At 35.2% G+C, this 14,131-nt stretch overlaps 2 protein-coding genes across 2 annotated transcripts; one reads left to right on the top strand and one right to left on the bottom strand.

Moving 5' to 3' along the window:
- Window positions 1-7,074: 7,074 nt before the first annotated feature.
- LOC146720870 (uncharacterized) lies at window positions 7,075-8,187 on the bottom strand. The gene has a single exon (XM_085487679.1). It carries the CDS (start codon window positions 8,185-8,187, stop codon window positions 7,075-7,077), a length of 1,113 nt encoding a protein of 370 aa, XP_085343805.1.
- Window positions 8,188-9,381: 1,194 nt separating this feature from the next.
- Window positions 9,382-11,192, top strand: LOC114930923 (uncharacterized). Its single transcript, XM_029302779.2, is given in 3 exon segments — window positions 9,382-9,514; window positions 9,814-10,734; window positions 10,737-11,192. Coding segments are annotated over 2 exon segments (1,359 nt in total). The 5' UTR covers window positions 9,382-9,514; window positions 9,814-9,816; the 3' UTR covers window positions 11,178-11,192.
- Window positions 11,193-14,131: the final 2,939 nt, after the last annotated feature.

Here is a 14,131-nt window from a genome sequence, read left to right as displayed (position 1 = left end):
AATAGCATAGGGAAAAGCACCGCGTACATAAGCTCATCAGCAGCGGTGCTCGGAAAAACGCTGGTGCAAGCTCACCCCCGCGGAAACGCTTACTCGCGTCACCCCGCGGCAACGTATCGGCTAAAATTCGCCGCGGTATTTGCTCGTACGCGCGTAAGAAAACACTGGCGCGAGCACGCGGCCGTCGCGGATGGGGCCTCGGAGCGTAAAGATAAGCTTATATTCTCCCCCCCCTCTCGCCAAACCTTCTCTTTAATATTTTTAAAAAGTCACGCGACACTTGCGTACATTTTTAAACACATTTACACTCACACACACACACACACACACGCGCGCGCGCGCATTTGCTCATGCATTTACACTCTCACACATGCACTCTCACGCGTGCGTAATAATTACTAAATTTCACGCAGCAATTTTTTCATTTATGAACTCGTAAATATAACCTAAATTAATCATTTCGCGAAATAGACGCGCGCTGGAAACATCCGTGGACGTCGATCGTCTGCGGACCTACGGGATGCGGAAAAACGATTTTCGTAAAAACTTTTCTTCGCCACTTATCCGACATGTCCGATGTTCGATTTGAGAGAATTTTATTTTATTACGCCGAATGGCAAGATGCGTATCAACGTCTTCAATGCGACATGAGTAAAAATAAAGAAGAAGTTACAAACGATATACATAGGAACGGATACGGTAATACTCTGTTAAAATCGAAGAAAAATATAATCAAATTTCGCAAGGGGTTGCCGCGACCGGAAGATTATTCGAGCGATCCGCTATCTCCAAAATTAGTTATAATCGACGACCTTATGAGAGAATCGTCATCGTGCGACACTATCGTAGATATATTTACTAAAGGAAGCCACCATAAGAATCTCAGTGTTATAGTACTCATCTCGCAAAATCTCTTTCATCAAGGCTGAGGCCAGCGGGATATATCTCTCAACGCTAATTATATAGTAATTTTCAAAAATCCGCGCGATCGCGCTCAAATTCGCCATCTCGCGCGTCAAGTATACTCCGACGATCCGAAATTTCTGGAAGAAGCTTACTACGATGCTACCTCACGACCTCACGGGTATTTATTGCTCGATCTGAAACAATCGACTCCAGACGAATATCGATTTCGCACGTGTATTTTTCCCAACAATACGACACATTACGTCTACATTCCTCGTAGATCGATAAATAGAGCAGTAACGGAAGACATATAAAAGAGCTGCATTTACACGTGAGACTTGTCAGTTGCGCAATTTTATCGTAATGGTAACACACGAAGAAAAGGACAACAAAGAGAGACGTCGACGTCGTCGAAAAAATTCGGTCGCAATAAAGATCGCCAGGCGGTCTATCGGCGAGAGAAACGCCTGCTTTTTGAAAACTCTTTGTTATATGAAAAAAAAATCAAAGGACGTCATTTTTACGTACTGCCGATAATAATCTCGTAAAGTGTATTCAAGAGTGTGTTTATAATACGCTCGAGGGAAACGTACCGCTCGAGAATCATGAAAAGTCACGTTTAGCCAAGCATAAATCTATCCTACAACGCGGGGGATTTTTATCCTATTTTATTGCTCCGTTGTTAAGCGCTATATTAACCAGGGTTATCGGTGAATAAAAAATATATAGCGCTATAAATATCGATTTCTCTCTGGGTTAGACAAAAGTTATAAAAATATTTGACACGTTTGTTCGTCATACGGAAAAATGGAGAGAGCGAAAAAAATGGTACTGATTTCTACGGAAAATCTCGAAAGAATGCGGCAAATGCAACAACGTCAAATACAGCCGGAAATAACGGAAACATTGTTAAATAATTCGCCAAAGAAAAAAAATACAACGAATGAGAAAAATGATAATAATAATAATTTCAGCGTACGAACTCCTGGAACCCCCTTATCGCGACTTGACGCGGAAATGTGGCGTATTCTTAACCTCACGACTCTTCGCGATGAAGGCGAAAGATAAAAATTATATAAAGAAGTACTTCAGCGCTATCTTCATTTTGTCCGAGAAGCGAAAAAGCGCTTGCGCGACGATACGCGCAATAACTCCGATGACGTTACTAATGTCGACGACGACGACGACAATCAGGATAAAGATATCGAGTTGCGCACAGATGACGACTTTATGGAAATACAAACTTATGATAATACTTCGATCGGTAGTAGCGGAGCTGTTAGCGAGAGTAGTTTCGGGAAGAAACGTGCACCATCCGCGGAAAAAATCAAAGAAATATTCAGCAGTGTACCGCGAACGTATCGTTCTAAAGCAAACGCACTATTGAAATATTTGCTAAAAATTCCGCCATCGAGGATTAGCTGGAATAAACACGGACTCGTGACTATAGACGGTGTCGTTGTAGAAGGATCGAAAATTGGCGATCTTATAAACGACGCAATTCGCGAGAGAAAGACGGTAAAAGCAGTCGGAAGAATTCAGTTTGCTCAATTGCTGAATGACATAGGTGCGCCATCCGGTCTTATAGGAAATCGTGATTTGATTACTATGCACTTGCGTAGATCTTCGCGTATTAAAAAGTCACTACTGCGCGGAAGCTCCACTCCGAAAACTCCGCTCGCGCGTTCAAGATCGTTGAGACGAAAGTTAGACGAGACCGAAGGAGACTCACAATCGGTGTATTTATCCGTCACTGACGACAGCGACAATAATAAAACATTAAGTGACGGGGAGAATTCTTCGCTTGTAAAAAAGAAGAGTTTATTTTATTGGCGCAAATTATGATAATGGAACTCGAAAAATTATATTATGTCACGTCCGAGTGATCTTTCCTCCTCTATTACTCTAGGTCTAGAAAGAAAGGGTTAGCTCTCTATTTATTTAGGGCAATCTGCATGCACCGACTATACCCTGGGTGCACCGAGAGCTGGAACTGACTTTTCGGATCTGGGGAATTTTAGGAATAGGGAATGTTTCGTAGGAATATATAATATCGTCCAGAAAAATTAATATTAATTCAAAATTGTATTTCCTAGTTAGGATATAAGATATGAAATTAAAGTAAGTTATTAATAAAATAAAATAATAGTCTGTTATCAAGGATTTGAACATTTAGAATAATCGGTAAATAATCGCGAGTTGAGATTATTAAAGATTTAGATACTTCGAATAGTCGTCGATTTCAAGGGGAGGTTCTATCGGTCCTGAGCTTATTAATTCTGGTAAAGAGACAGTAGGAAAATTATAGTCCTTGAAAGGTGGAAAATCTTGATAGGAATTCTTAGACGATTCTATTAATTCGTTGATTATATTATCAATCTCCTCAAGGGGGATTGGTGATAAAGGTTTTATTTTATATTGAGAATTGTCAATTGATTCGGAACCTTGGGGTAAATCAGGAGAGATCACCTCTTGAGACTCAGGTAATTGTTTATCACCTTTAAAAAAAGGTAAAAAAAGGCGACCAGTTAAGGGCACGCCATTAACAAAAATTATCCATTGCAAACCCATGTAGAATCGTACCCATTGCAAACCTATGTAGAATCCTATGAAAAATTAAACATTGCAAACTCATGTAGAATCCTATGAAAAATTAACCATTGCAAACCCATGTAGAATTGTATTAAAAATTATCCATTGCAAACTTATGTAGAATCCTACATTGCAAACCCATGTACAATAGAATTGTATGAAAAATTATCGATTATAAATCCATGTACAATCGTAACAAAAGTAATGAAATAAAAAAAAAATTGCGCCAAGTGAAAGTAGAAACTTGTACCAGTGGAAAATTAAAGTTGCAGACATATATAGAGTCGTATAATGAATCAGTAAAAATTTAGTCAGTAAATTTGCAAATGTAGAATCGTACCATAAAAAAACTTATCTTTTAAAAAAAAAGATAAACAAGATGCCAAGTCCATGCGCCATGTGAAAAAGAAATAAAAAAATTTTAGTTAAAAAAACTGGGCGCGCTGCTAAGTTTCAAAATTACAATGCATCTTAAAGTAACATTAATTAATTTAAACACAAAACATATTTTAACTGTAATGAGTTTAAAAGTAACAATTTAATTTTAATATTGTTAGAATATTATTTAGCAGCGCTAAAAAAAAATTAGTCTGTATTCAATAATTTTATTCATTTGATAAATACATGTATGTCTTTATTTTGATATGTTTAATATAATTAGAAATTCATTATTAATTAGATATGTAAACTATAAATTCATATATAATATTTGAAAATATATGTGAATATTTAAATTTTTATCTTCTCCTTCCTCTCCTTCAATCTCTTTAATATCAATAGGTGTATGTGTGTACACGCGCGCACATTTGTACGTATTTATTTAATTATTGGATAGTTGAGAGTACTTAATTGATAAAAAATTATGACAATAATAATCCTTGTTTTTTTTTTTTATTATTTACTCAGATTTTTTTGTCTATCTTATAAGATAAACACTTTAGAGATTGAATATTTCAAGTAAACTAATTGTAAGTAAATTTCACATTAATGCATATAGATGTTTAATCATGAATGTACTAAATAAGTACACAAGACGAACAGTGAGTGAGTGAGTGAGAATGAGAGTGTGTGTGAGAGAGAAAGAGAGAGAGAGAGAGAGAGAGAGAGAGAGAGAGAGAGAGTTAGCCAACATAACCCCGCACGCTGCCGATATGGCGGAGCGCCACTATCGCCATCTGTTGTAAAACGTGCGAGATGGGCAAAATGACCACTACATGCATCTTGCATGTGTTGTGTACGTGTGATATATGTGTGCGCATGTGTTGTATACGTGTGAATACGTGTAACACGATACTACTATGTATGCGTGGTCGATGATGATAATGATGATAATGATGACGGGGACGTTTCTTAATAGAAATTTTTCATATTTCGACTTTGCATTTATATATCTCTGCTTACAAATCACGTAGAGCAGAAATAAAGACACTTTTATTATATAATTCGAACTCAATCTATCGATTAAGTCTAGTATAAACTCGATTGCTTCAGCCATTATTGAGGATTCGAAATATTATAAAGACTCAAATGTCCGACTCGCGTTAAGATACACGGTGTCTCCGCTACGCCCTTAACTGGTCGCGAGACACTACCGTGTCTCTTGATCTCCGGATAATCTCTCTTGAGAACTTGAGAAAGTAGTCGCGATTGATCTGTATTTCCTAATTATTGAAGGGCGTGTACGCTTCTTTTTACGTAGGTTGCGTTTCCGGCTGTCCATTTACAAGGATATGTTCATCCTTATAATATTAATTAATTAGTTATTAGGAAATTATAAATTAGATCGAGGATTAAAAAGGATTAATTCTTACTTGATTTCGCACGGAGATGAAGATCTGCTCTGTTGCTCCTGGTGACTATGCCTGGGCTGTAGTTCTCCTGGGGACCTCGGTCTCAGGATGGAGTTAGAAGAACAGACGTGCACTGATTTTATATTAATTTTAATTCTTTATTTCTGTATTTATGAACAATTTCTAAGTCTGTGACTTATAATCGTACAATTTAGAGTTTACGAATTTAAACTATCAGATGAGTTAGCTATAATGATAATTAACATAAGAATTCGCAGAAAAAATCTAAGTACTAAGTGACACGAAAACTAGATTAACCGTAATCGGCTAAATGTAGAATTTAGAATTTAGAAAATAGTAATACGAAATGATCTATTCTAGAAATTGACAAGAAATGAAGTGAGTGCAGGACGCCAAATCCGCGGTTTATATACCCTTAGGAGGACCAGGCGTGCTTAGATTTTGACATGTTTATGGTTCCGTAGGAATTTGGTTTGTGTCATCGAAAAGGGGGCGAAGAGTGGTCCATCAGCTAAGATGGTTCGTTGGCGCAGTATAATTACGATTCTTAATAAACGAATGGGAATTTTTACAATAGTTTCCGAATTGCTTATTTATAAATCGTTAATATTTATCATTAATAATTTATACTAAATGGTTAAATTGCGTGCCCTAGAAGCCATTACAAAATGTGGAGATTGTAATTTCTTGAATATTCATTATATTAAAAATTGAGAGGTTTTTATTGTTAAAATAAAAGAACGTGCAACGTTATTCTGTAAAGGATTCAAGGGCTAGCTTTTAATAGTTTGAGTTGTAGCTTATAATGATAAAGATAATATTTTGCTTCCTAAATCTTTGGTTTGGCGTAGGGCGTTGGTTTCTTTCCTAAAGCTCAGGAATGCGGCAGGGGGTCATACGAGGTCAGGTTACAAGCCATCGTGTCGTCAAGTCGATCTCTACGAATACTTATGTCTAGCAGTACATTTATTATTCCTTGTTTGATCCTTTTACGCATATTGATTAGTCAATTATGGCATCCTTCAATTATAATATATGATATTTATAGTTAATTATGGCATACTTCATCAATAGTATTTGGTATTTATAGTTAATAAAATAAATCAAAAGTTATTTATGGATCCATAATTCATTAATACAATATTTAAAGGGTTACATATTCAAATGTGTACTCGGATAATTCTTAGTCGCACTTACAGAATCGTGTTTCGTTTCAGTATGAATTCTGAAAGAATTAGTGTTTCTCTTTTAGTTATCATATAAATTTGATGTGATTAGGATTCTGTAAATCTGACTAAAAAGGGTTGTTTCGGAATTAATAATACATCGCGTTGTATTGTAATTTACTTTAGGAGGAAGTGAGTTAACATTTTAGTCCTTATATCTTGTGCTTGATTATATTAATATTTATCTTGCTTATTATTTATAGTTTGGCGTTATTGTAATAAGTGTTTGATAAGTATTCCTGTAAAGGAATACTTATCTGGTTAGTTCCGCTAGTTACATGCCGTCTCTGGGGTGCCTAGATGGTGCCTGATTGGTCGCGTGGTTAGATAGAGATGTTTGGTTCCTAGGTAGAGGACCCCAGATCTGGCGATTTTATCTATTAATACTAAAATAGTCAGATTAGAGCGATTAGTAAAGTATAATGATTGTTAATAATCTTATTTCTACGAGAATATGAATAGCGCGCAATAGTTATATTAAAAAATAAAAATTTTAAAATAGACAGGACGTCACACCTTCCCCCTTATTTGAGAACAAATTACGATGTTTTCGTAGTAATTTGTTCTAGATCGTTAAAACAATCTCTTATACGCTGATAATAATTTGGGGTGTCTTTCGGCGTTTCAGCTTTGATATTGGATGAGGCATTTGAAAACCCGTTGGTTGCTGTTTTTTTGTCTGGCGAGGCTGAAGAATCTGCAGGGGCGGATGCTGACGATGCATTATCTTCTATTCCGTTGTTCTTGTCATTCTTATCAACAGGTCCTCGTGCAAGGTGGAGCAGTAGGTTGGTAAGGGAGCTCCACATAGCTCCGAGCAAATGCATGCTCCATCCATAAGCGGAGTGAAGAGCGTATCCGTGGATGGCGGTGTCAATAAAAATTTTTATGACTCGAATGACTACTAGTATGCCAAATATTCCGGCAGTAGCGGATCCGAAAGAGATAAATCCTTTCCATACTCGGGAAGCTACGCTTTCTGCTATTTTGTTGAGAGAAACTTCGTCCAATAAATTATACATGGAGACTACGTCGCTGTCAATAGGGTGGCCTGAAATTCCTCTGGCTACTGTATTAAGAAGAGCCGGTCTTTCTGCGGGAAACATAATATGGTCTCTTAATTTTTCTATATCTTTTTGAGAATATATTCCGCTGATAGCAAGAGGTCCAGGTGTCAGGTAGTCCCAAGAGAGTACTGTCATAGGTTTGAGATGTTGCGGAGGAGTTTGCCTTACTTGCAGTTCAGGTGCAAATTGAACCCAGGTGTCTTCGATACGGTACATGGTTGGTAATTCGTAGCTGCACTCTCTTTGATTGCCGAATTTGGTAACTATTCGCAATTTGGGCGTGAGGAACAAGGAGGAGTTGCGAACAGTGATGGGTAATTCCGTGTAACATTCCGTTGTTTTCCTCACCGTGACGTCTACGGGTATACATTTGATTACGTGAGTGACTTCTCCGGTGGTGACTGCCATGTACCCTGGTCCTTTCATTAGGCGGTATGCGAATTCGTCAGGTTGCAGGGTTGCGAAAGACAATGCGTTAGTCATAACCTGTCTTTCTAACTCACATTTTTGTTGCATTACGTTGTGATATAATGACGTCATTTGTTGTCGGATGTGTTTTTCTACGTATATGAATTTGGAGTTCATATATGCAAAGATATCTAACAAGGAAAGGGTCGGAAGTGTCCCCCTTCGATTTTAATGAGCTTTGAATATGTTGTAGTCTAGATCAAAATAGAAGACACGTATTTTTTTATAAGTGCTAATTTGGCCGTTAAGGGGGTGAAACACCTTCTTGAAAAAAATCGATTTTTTCATTTCTCAGCAAATACCGTCGAAGCGATAAGAGATATAAAGAAAAGTTTCAAATAAAAGTTTTATGGTTTTTAATGTACTTCAAAATCATGTAATCAGATTTGTCGAAAATGTCATATTTTTCGAAATCCCCCACCCTCCCTTTCAATGTTTGAAAATTTTTTAATTTGTCTCATAACAAAACTTATAGCTCATTTAACGACAATTTCAATCATATATAATAAAGTTGTATTCCGAAGACGCATTTTTCAGAAATAAATTAAAAATATCCCTATACACTACTATACGCCCGCTTTATCCGCCTCATGACGCTCGTTATTTACAGCGACAGTTATTTTTCTTCGCAAACTCACAGAGGCAACCATAAATTAGTAATAAATAATTTATGAGAATATATTTTTATAAATTATAGAAATTATATTTAGAAATATAATTTATAATTATATAATATATATAATTATAATATATATATTATGTGACAATAAATATACATATAATTTATATGGAAAAGAAATGTTTTTAATGCATGAAAAATAAAACTAGTCGGACAAGGAAAATTATTGATCAGATGCCGAAGTTAATAGATTCAATTCTATGAATAAACAGATTCGCATTCGCGAAATGAGTTGGTGCAATATATTATTTTATTAACAACTGCGTGCAGTGGAACACATATTACTATTAAAGCGTCTATCGAATATACGCGAGCGCGATAGTAAATATATTTATATATATAATAAAATAATTAAAAGGATTATAACTTATAAAGCGAGCGAAAAAATGCGTCGGGATAAGGTCAGTTGCCCGAAGTGCTGATACAGCCAGTATGACACGGCCAAGTCATCAAATAGAGAAAGAAATCACTCTCGAAATAGCGCTGAATTGCAATAAAATGCGAGGAAGGAAGTCTTTGGACTTCTTTTGCTTGCATTTTGATCACGCCACTTTAAAAATAACTGATGATTTTATTCCACTGCGTCATGCCACCGCGCGATTCCCCTCCGATAATCGTTCAGAACCGGAGGCGTCAAAAATCACCGCCTAGAAGCGGCGGACAGTCACAAATCAGTTATCAAATAATTAACAAGTGCTCGAGTTAATTAACAAGACTAGCCGTTATCCTGAAAAAACAATTGTGCCCCACGCACACAACAATACAGTATGTATGTACTTTTTCGATTTTTAAAACTTTTATAGTTTTTTGCTTTTACTTACACTTTATTCAAAATTGCGGTTTATCTGTTTTGTTTTAATGTATTTAAATTATAATTAATATTTTATTACTTTATTTAAGTTATTATAAATTATGTGATAAAACAGTGTTCTATTTTTCATGAAACTCAGAAAACATAACAAATTATTAATACGCATTAAATAATAAAATATTTTTGTTGCTAATAAGTATTTTTTTGCTAATATTTATAAAACAAATATACATAATGTTAATAATTTTTTTAGATAATGTTTAATCCAAGAAATGTAGCAGTACTGCTATACACTGCACTGTATATGACTGGGGAATTCCCAGAAAGTCCTGTTACAACAGATGAAAATGAAACAAAAGACATGATGGAAAATACACTTCGATCAATGTATGAAGAAGCGTTTGAAGTTTATGAAGAATCATCATTAGATTTTCAAAACGAATTTGATATACCTGAAGTAGAACCTGTAATTGATGAAGAAAGAGAAGGTGACACATATTTTGTAAAAGAAATTGAATGTGTTGCGGATTCTGTACCAATAGAATATAAAAGAAATGCAGTAGAGTTTTGGAGAAGTGGAACAAAAAAGTCAAGAACTCTTGCAACTATAAGAAATAGATTTCGGAAAGTCACGTCATTACGTCAATTAAGAAGATGGGAGCAGCAAGTAAATCAAGGTGGCAGCAGATTTGATAAACTGAAAGAAATTTCAACATATACGTTAAATAAATTCCATGAAGGTATTGAAAAGGGAATAATTATTCATGACATTGATATTGCTCGATGGGCTATTCGCGCACAGAAGGAAGTAAATCTACTTGGGTTTACAGCATCATTATCATGGGTAAAAAGGTTTAAGCTTGCACATAATATCGTATCTAGAAAAATTACAAAATTTATAACAAAAAAACATTTAGCGTCAGACAAAGATTTAGAAGCACGAAGCAAGTCATTTATCGAAAATGTTAAATCTTTTATTATACAATATGGAATTGAAAATGTATATATTTCGGACCAAAGTGGATTTCAATTAGAATTTCATTCCGGTCGTTCACTATCACCTATTGGTATTAAAAAAGTAGAGCGCATAGTACAATCCATATCAGCAACTACACATAGTTATACTATACAACCTATTGTTTCAGCTGATGGTAGATTATTATCGCCTCTGTTTATATTGTTTTAAAAGAACCTACTGGAACATTTGGTCCAATAGTAAAAGAAACAATGTTTAAAGATAATAATATCTTTGTCATGGCATCAAAATCTGGAAAATTAACATCGCATCATTTCGAGATTTGGATAAAAGAAGTGTTTTTTCCAAATGTTGGACCAAAATCAGTGTTATTATTAGATTCTTGGACTGGTCATTGTCCTGATATAATTCAAAGAAACAAACCAGATTTTATAGACAATATTAATTTGTTAACTATACCAGCTGGAGCAACGGGAAAAATACAACCTTTAGATGTATTCGGTTTTCGTTTATGGAAAAATTTCGTTAGACATTTTTCAGATACCATCATGCTTTTAGATCTTGACGTCAAGCTTCATTCAAGAAACAATATTTTAAAATTACAATTGTTCAAAACGCATCAGAAAATATTATCCGCATAATAGAATATTATATTCGGACAGAATATTTTAGAAGATTCTAGACCAATCGATATTTTCAGCAAATCGTTTTTGTATGTTTTTCGAGGAGAAAACACAGCGACATAAATCAATCTGTTTCGGAAAAAACCGCTCAAAACATCAACAATTAACGGTACCACAACCGTTCCGCCGAATAATTATTTTTCAGTGAGCATGCGCGGCTTATCACGGGCGCCTCTTTTCACCAATAATTATCGCGATCGCCCGCTCGCGCATGCTTTCTGCCAGCCGTCGTCCCGTTAATTTTGACAGCGACCAATTACGCGTAATGCGCTCAGGTCACCTCGCGCAACGTTTGAAATCCGCAAAACTATTGGCGCTTCACGCGAAGGTGGGCTCCATCCTAAAAATTATAAAAGAAGAGCTCACACCCGGCTTAGCAGCCTTATCGCTTTTCCGCCGTGAACCGCATAACGCAAACCGCATACTTGATAAACCGCTAAAAATTCGTTGACGACCGCCGCTTATTCCGCACTTTGATTTTGATTACGATTTCAATGTAAAATAATTAACATTTGTATGAAGTTTGTTAAAGTGTATTTGTTATTAAGTGTGTTAGAGAATTAAATTCTTTTGATAAAAAAAGTGACTCATCCTTTGTGCCGCGCGACCCTTTCTTACGCAGCGCGTTCGCGAACAACAATCATTAACACATAATCAATTTTCATCACCAAGGTTTAAAAATTTATTCAAATATGCATGGTATAAAAGTGGTTATTTAGAAAAGAAACCAGAAGAATTTGATACACCAGTAGATTTTTGTTTCAAAACTAATTTAAAACCAACATGTGATATTTGCGGTGAAATTGCTGTAATTTCTTGCGCATGGTGTAAAAAATCCCTTTGTATAAATCATTTCTTTCATGATCATCATCTTTGTAACCGATATCAACTATGAATATTTTTTATTCTTGTATGCAATAATTATGTACGGTATTTTATGTAATATTTCCATATACCATACATATATATAATGACTTAATAATGTAAGACAATGTGTATTACAGTTACTTTATACTTTAAGAAATTAAATATTATAAAACAGAATATTTTGATTAGTAAAATACTCTATTTCTTTCAAGTATGTAATGTATGTTGTATATGAGCAAGGATGTTATCTGCAAAAATGTATAAATTAAAATATAGTAACATATAAATATGTTTTATTTATAAAACTTTTAACAAAAAAATGTATATTTGCATAAAAACGTTCTTTATCATTTAAAATTTGTTTACTTTATTATAAAAAACGACTATTTTTCTTAAAATTCAAGTTTATTCATAGAATTGGATCTATTAACCTCGACATCTGATCAATAATTTTCCTTGTCCGACTAGTTTTATTTTTCATGCATTAAAAACATTTCTTTTCCATATAAATTATATGTATATTTATTGTCACATAATATATATATTATAATTATATATATTATATAATTATAAATTATATTTATAAATATAATTTCTATAATTTATAAAAATATATTCTCATAAATTATTTAATGCTAATTTATGGTTGCCTCTGTGAGTTTGCGAAGAAAAATAACTGTCGCTGTGAATAACGAGCGTCATGAGGCGGATAAAGCGGGCGTATAGTAGTGTATAGGGATATTTTTAATTTATTTCTGAAAAATGCGACTTCGGAATACAACTTTATTATATATGATTGAATTTGTCGTTAAATGAGCTATAAGTTTTGTTATGAGACAAATTTAAAAATTTTCAAACATTGAAAGGGAGGGGGGGGGGATTTCGAAAAATATGACATTTTCGACAAATCTGATTACATGATTTTGAAGTACATTAAAAACCATAAAACTTTTATTTGAAACTTTTCTTTATATCTCTTATCGCTTCGACGGTATTTGCTGAGAAATGAAAAAATCGATTTTTTTCAAGAAGGTGTTTCACTCCCTTAACGGCCAAATTAGCACTTATAAAAAAATACGTGTCTTCTATTTTGATCTAGACTACAACATATTCAAAGCTCATTAAAATCGGAGGGGGAAACTTCCGACCCTTTCCTTGTAAGTTATCTACAGGAATAATTCCTCTTACAGCGAAGATATCTCCCTTTCTGGTCTCGAGGATAAAGAGTTTAGGATGTTCTGTTTGCAGTAAGGTGTATCCGCAGAGAGGCTGTTCCTTTGTTTTGGTCAGTGCGAAGGTGATTTCTTGAGTTGTTAGGCTGTAGATGGTCGGAGACGGGTGATTTATAGCGTCGTCTGTAATTTTGGTTGCATGACCTTCGTAGAGGACATCATATTTGTGAAAATTACAGGCGGATGTTGGTGCAGATTTCCAATAAGTGTATCCATCGTCTACGTCGAGACAGAATCCTTCTTTTAGGGTGTAGACGGCTTCCGATTTGAGTATTATTTTTCCGCAATTTAGTTGTACAGGTACATGTGACGATTTCAAGGAGACCTTGACGACGGCTTGGACCACAACATTGTTTTAAGGGTCGGAATATTGAATGCCCTTACAAGTTCCGTCGTTGCTGATTTGTCTAGCCAGGGTGAGACTATGGAAGGTAGTCTGATTAATCCTTAGACCTTGGATAACGTTGCCAGATCCTAGAGAAAATGTGCCACCGTGAAATAGCCTTAAACATACTGTATAGCCGGTTTCATGGATATAATCTGCTCTTTCGTTGTGAACTGCAAATATGTGAGAATGCATTCCACAATGAAAAATAGTCCTCGAGATTTCCACCTTGCATTGGATAACTTCAGCATGATTATAGTCCGAGAGTTGCAGTAGTTGAATATACACGTTGCTTGAATTGGGTTTTCGTACGTTGAGATTGCATTCTCCAACATCGAGCAGTGACACCGACGTAATATTTAGGTGTTGCCCGCCACAATCGAATCCGATAAGAGCGAAAGCTGGGCTTGCAAGTAATGCGAGTATCG

Source organism: Nylanderia fulva, unplaced genomic scaffold (genome assembly GCF_048542155.1).
Source record: "Nylanderia fulva isolate GAGA-0341 unplaced genomic scaffold, ASM4854215v1 Scaffold596, whole genome shotgun sequence".
Lineage (NCBI taxonomy): Eukaryota > Metazoa > Arthropoda > Insecta > Hymenoptera > Formicidae > Nylanderia > Nylanderia fulva.
The sequence above is the reverse complement of the archived record's forward strand: the minus strand, read 5'-3'. Positions and strand labels throughout refer to the sequence as shown.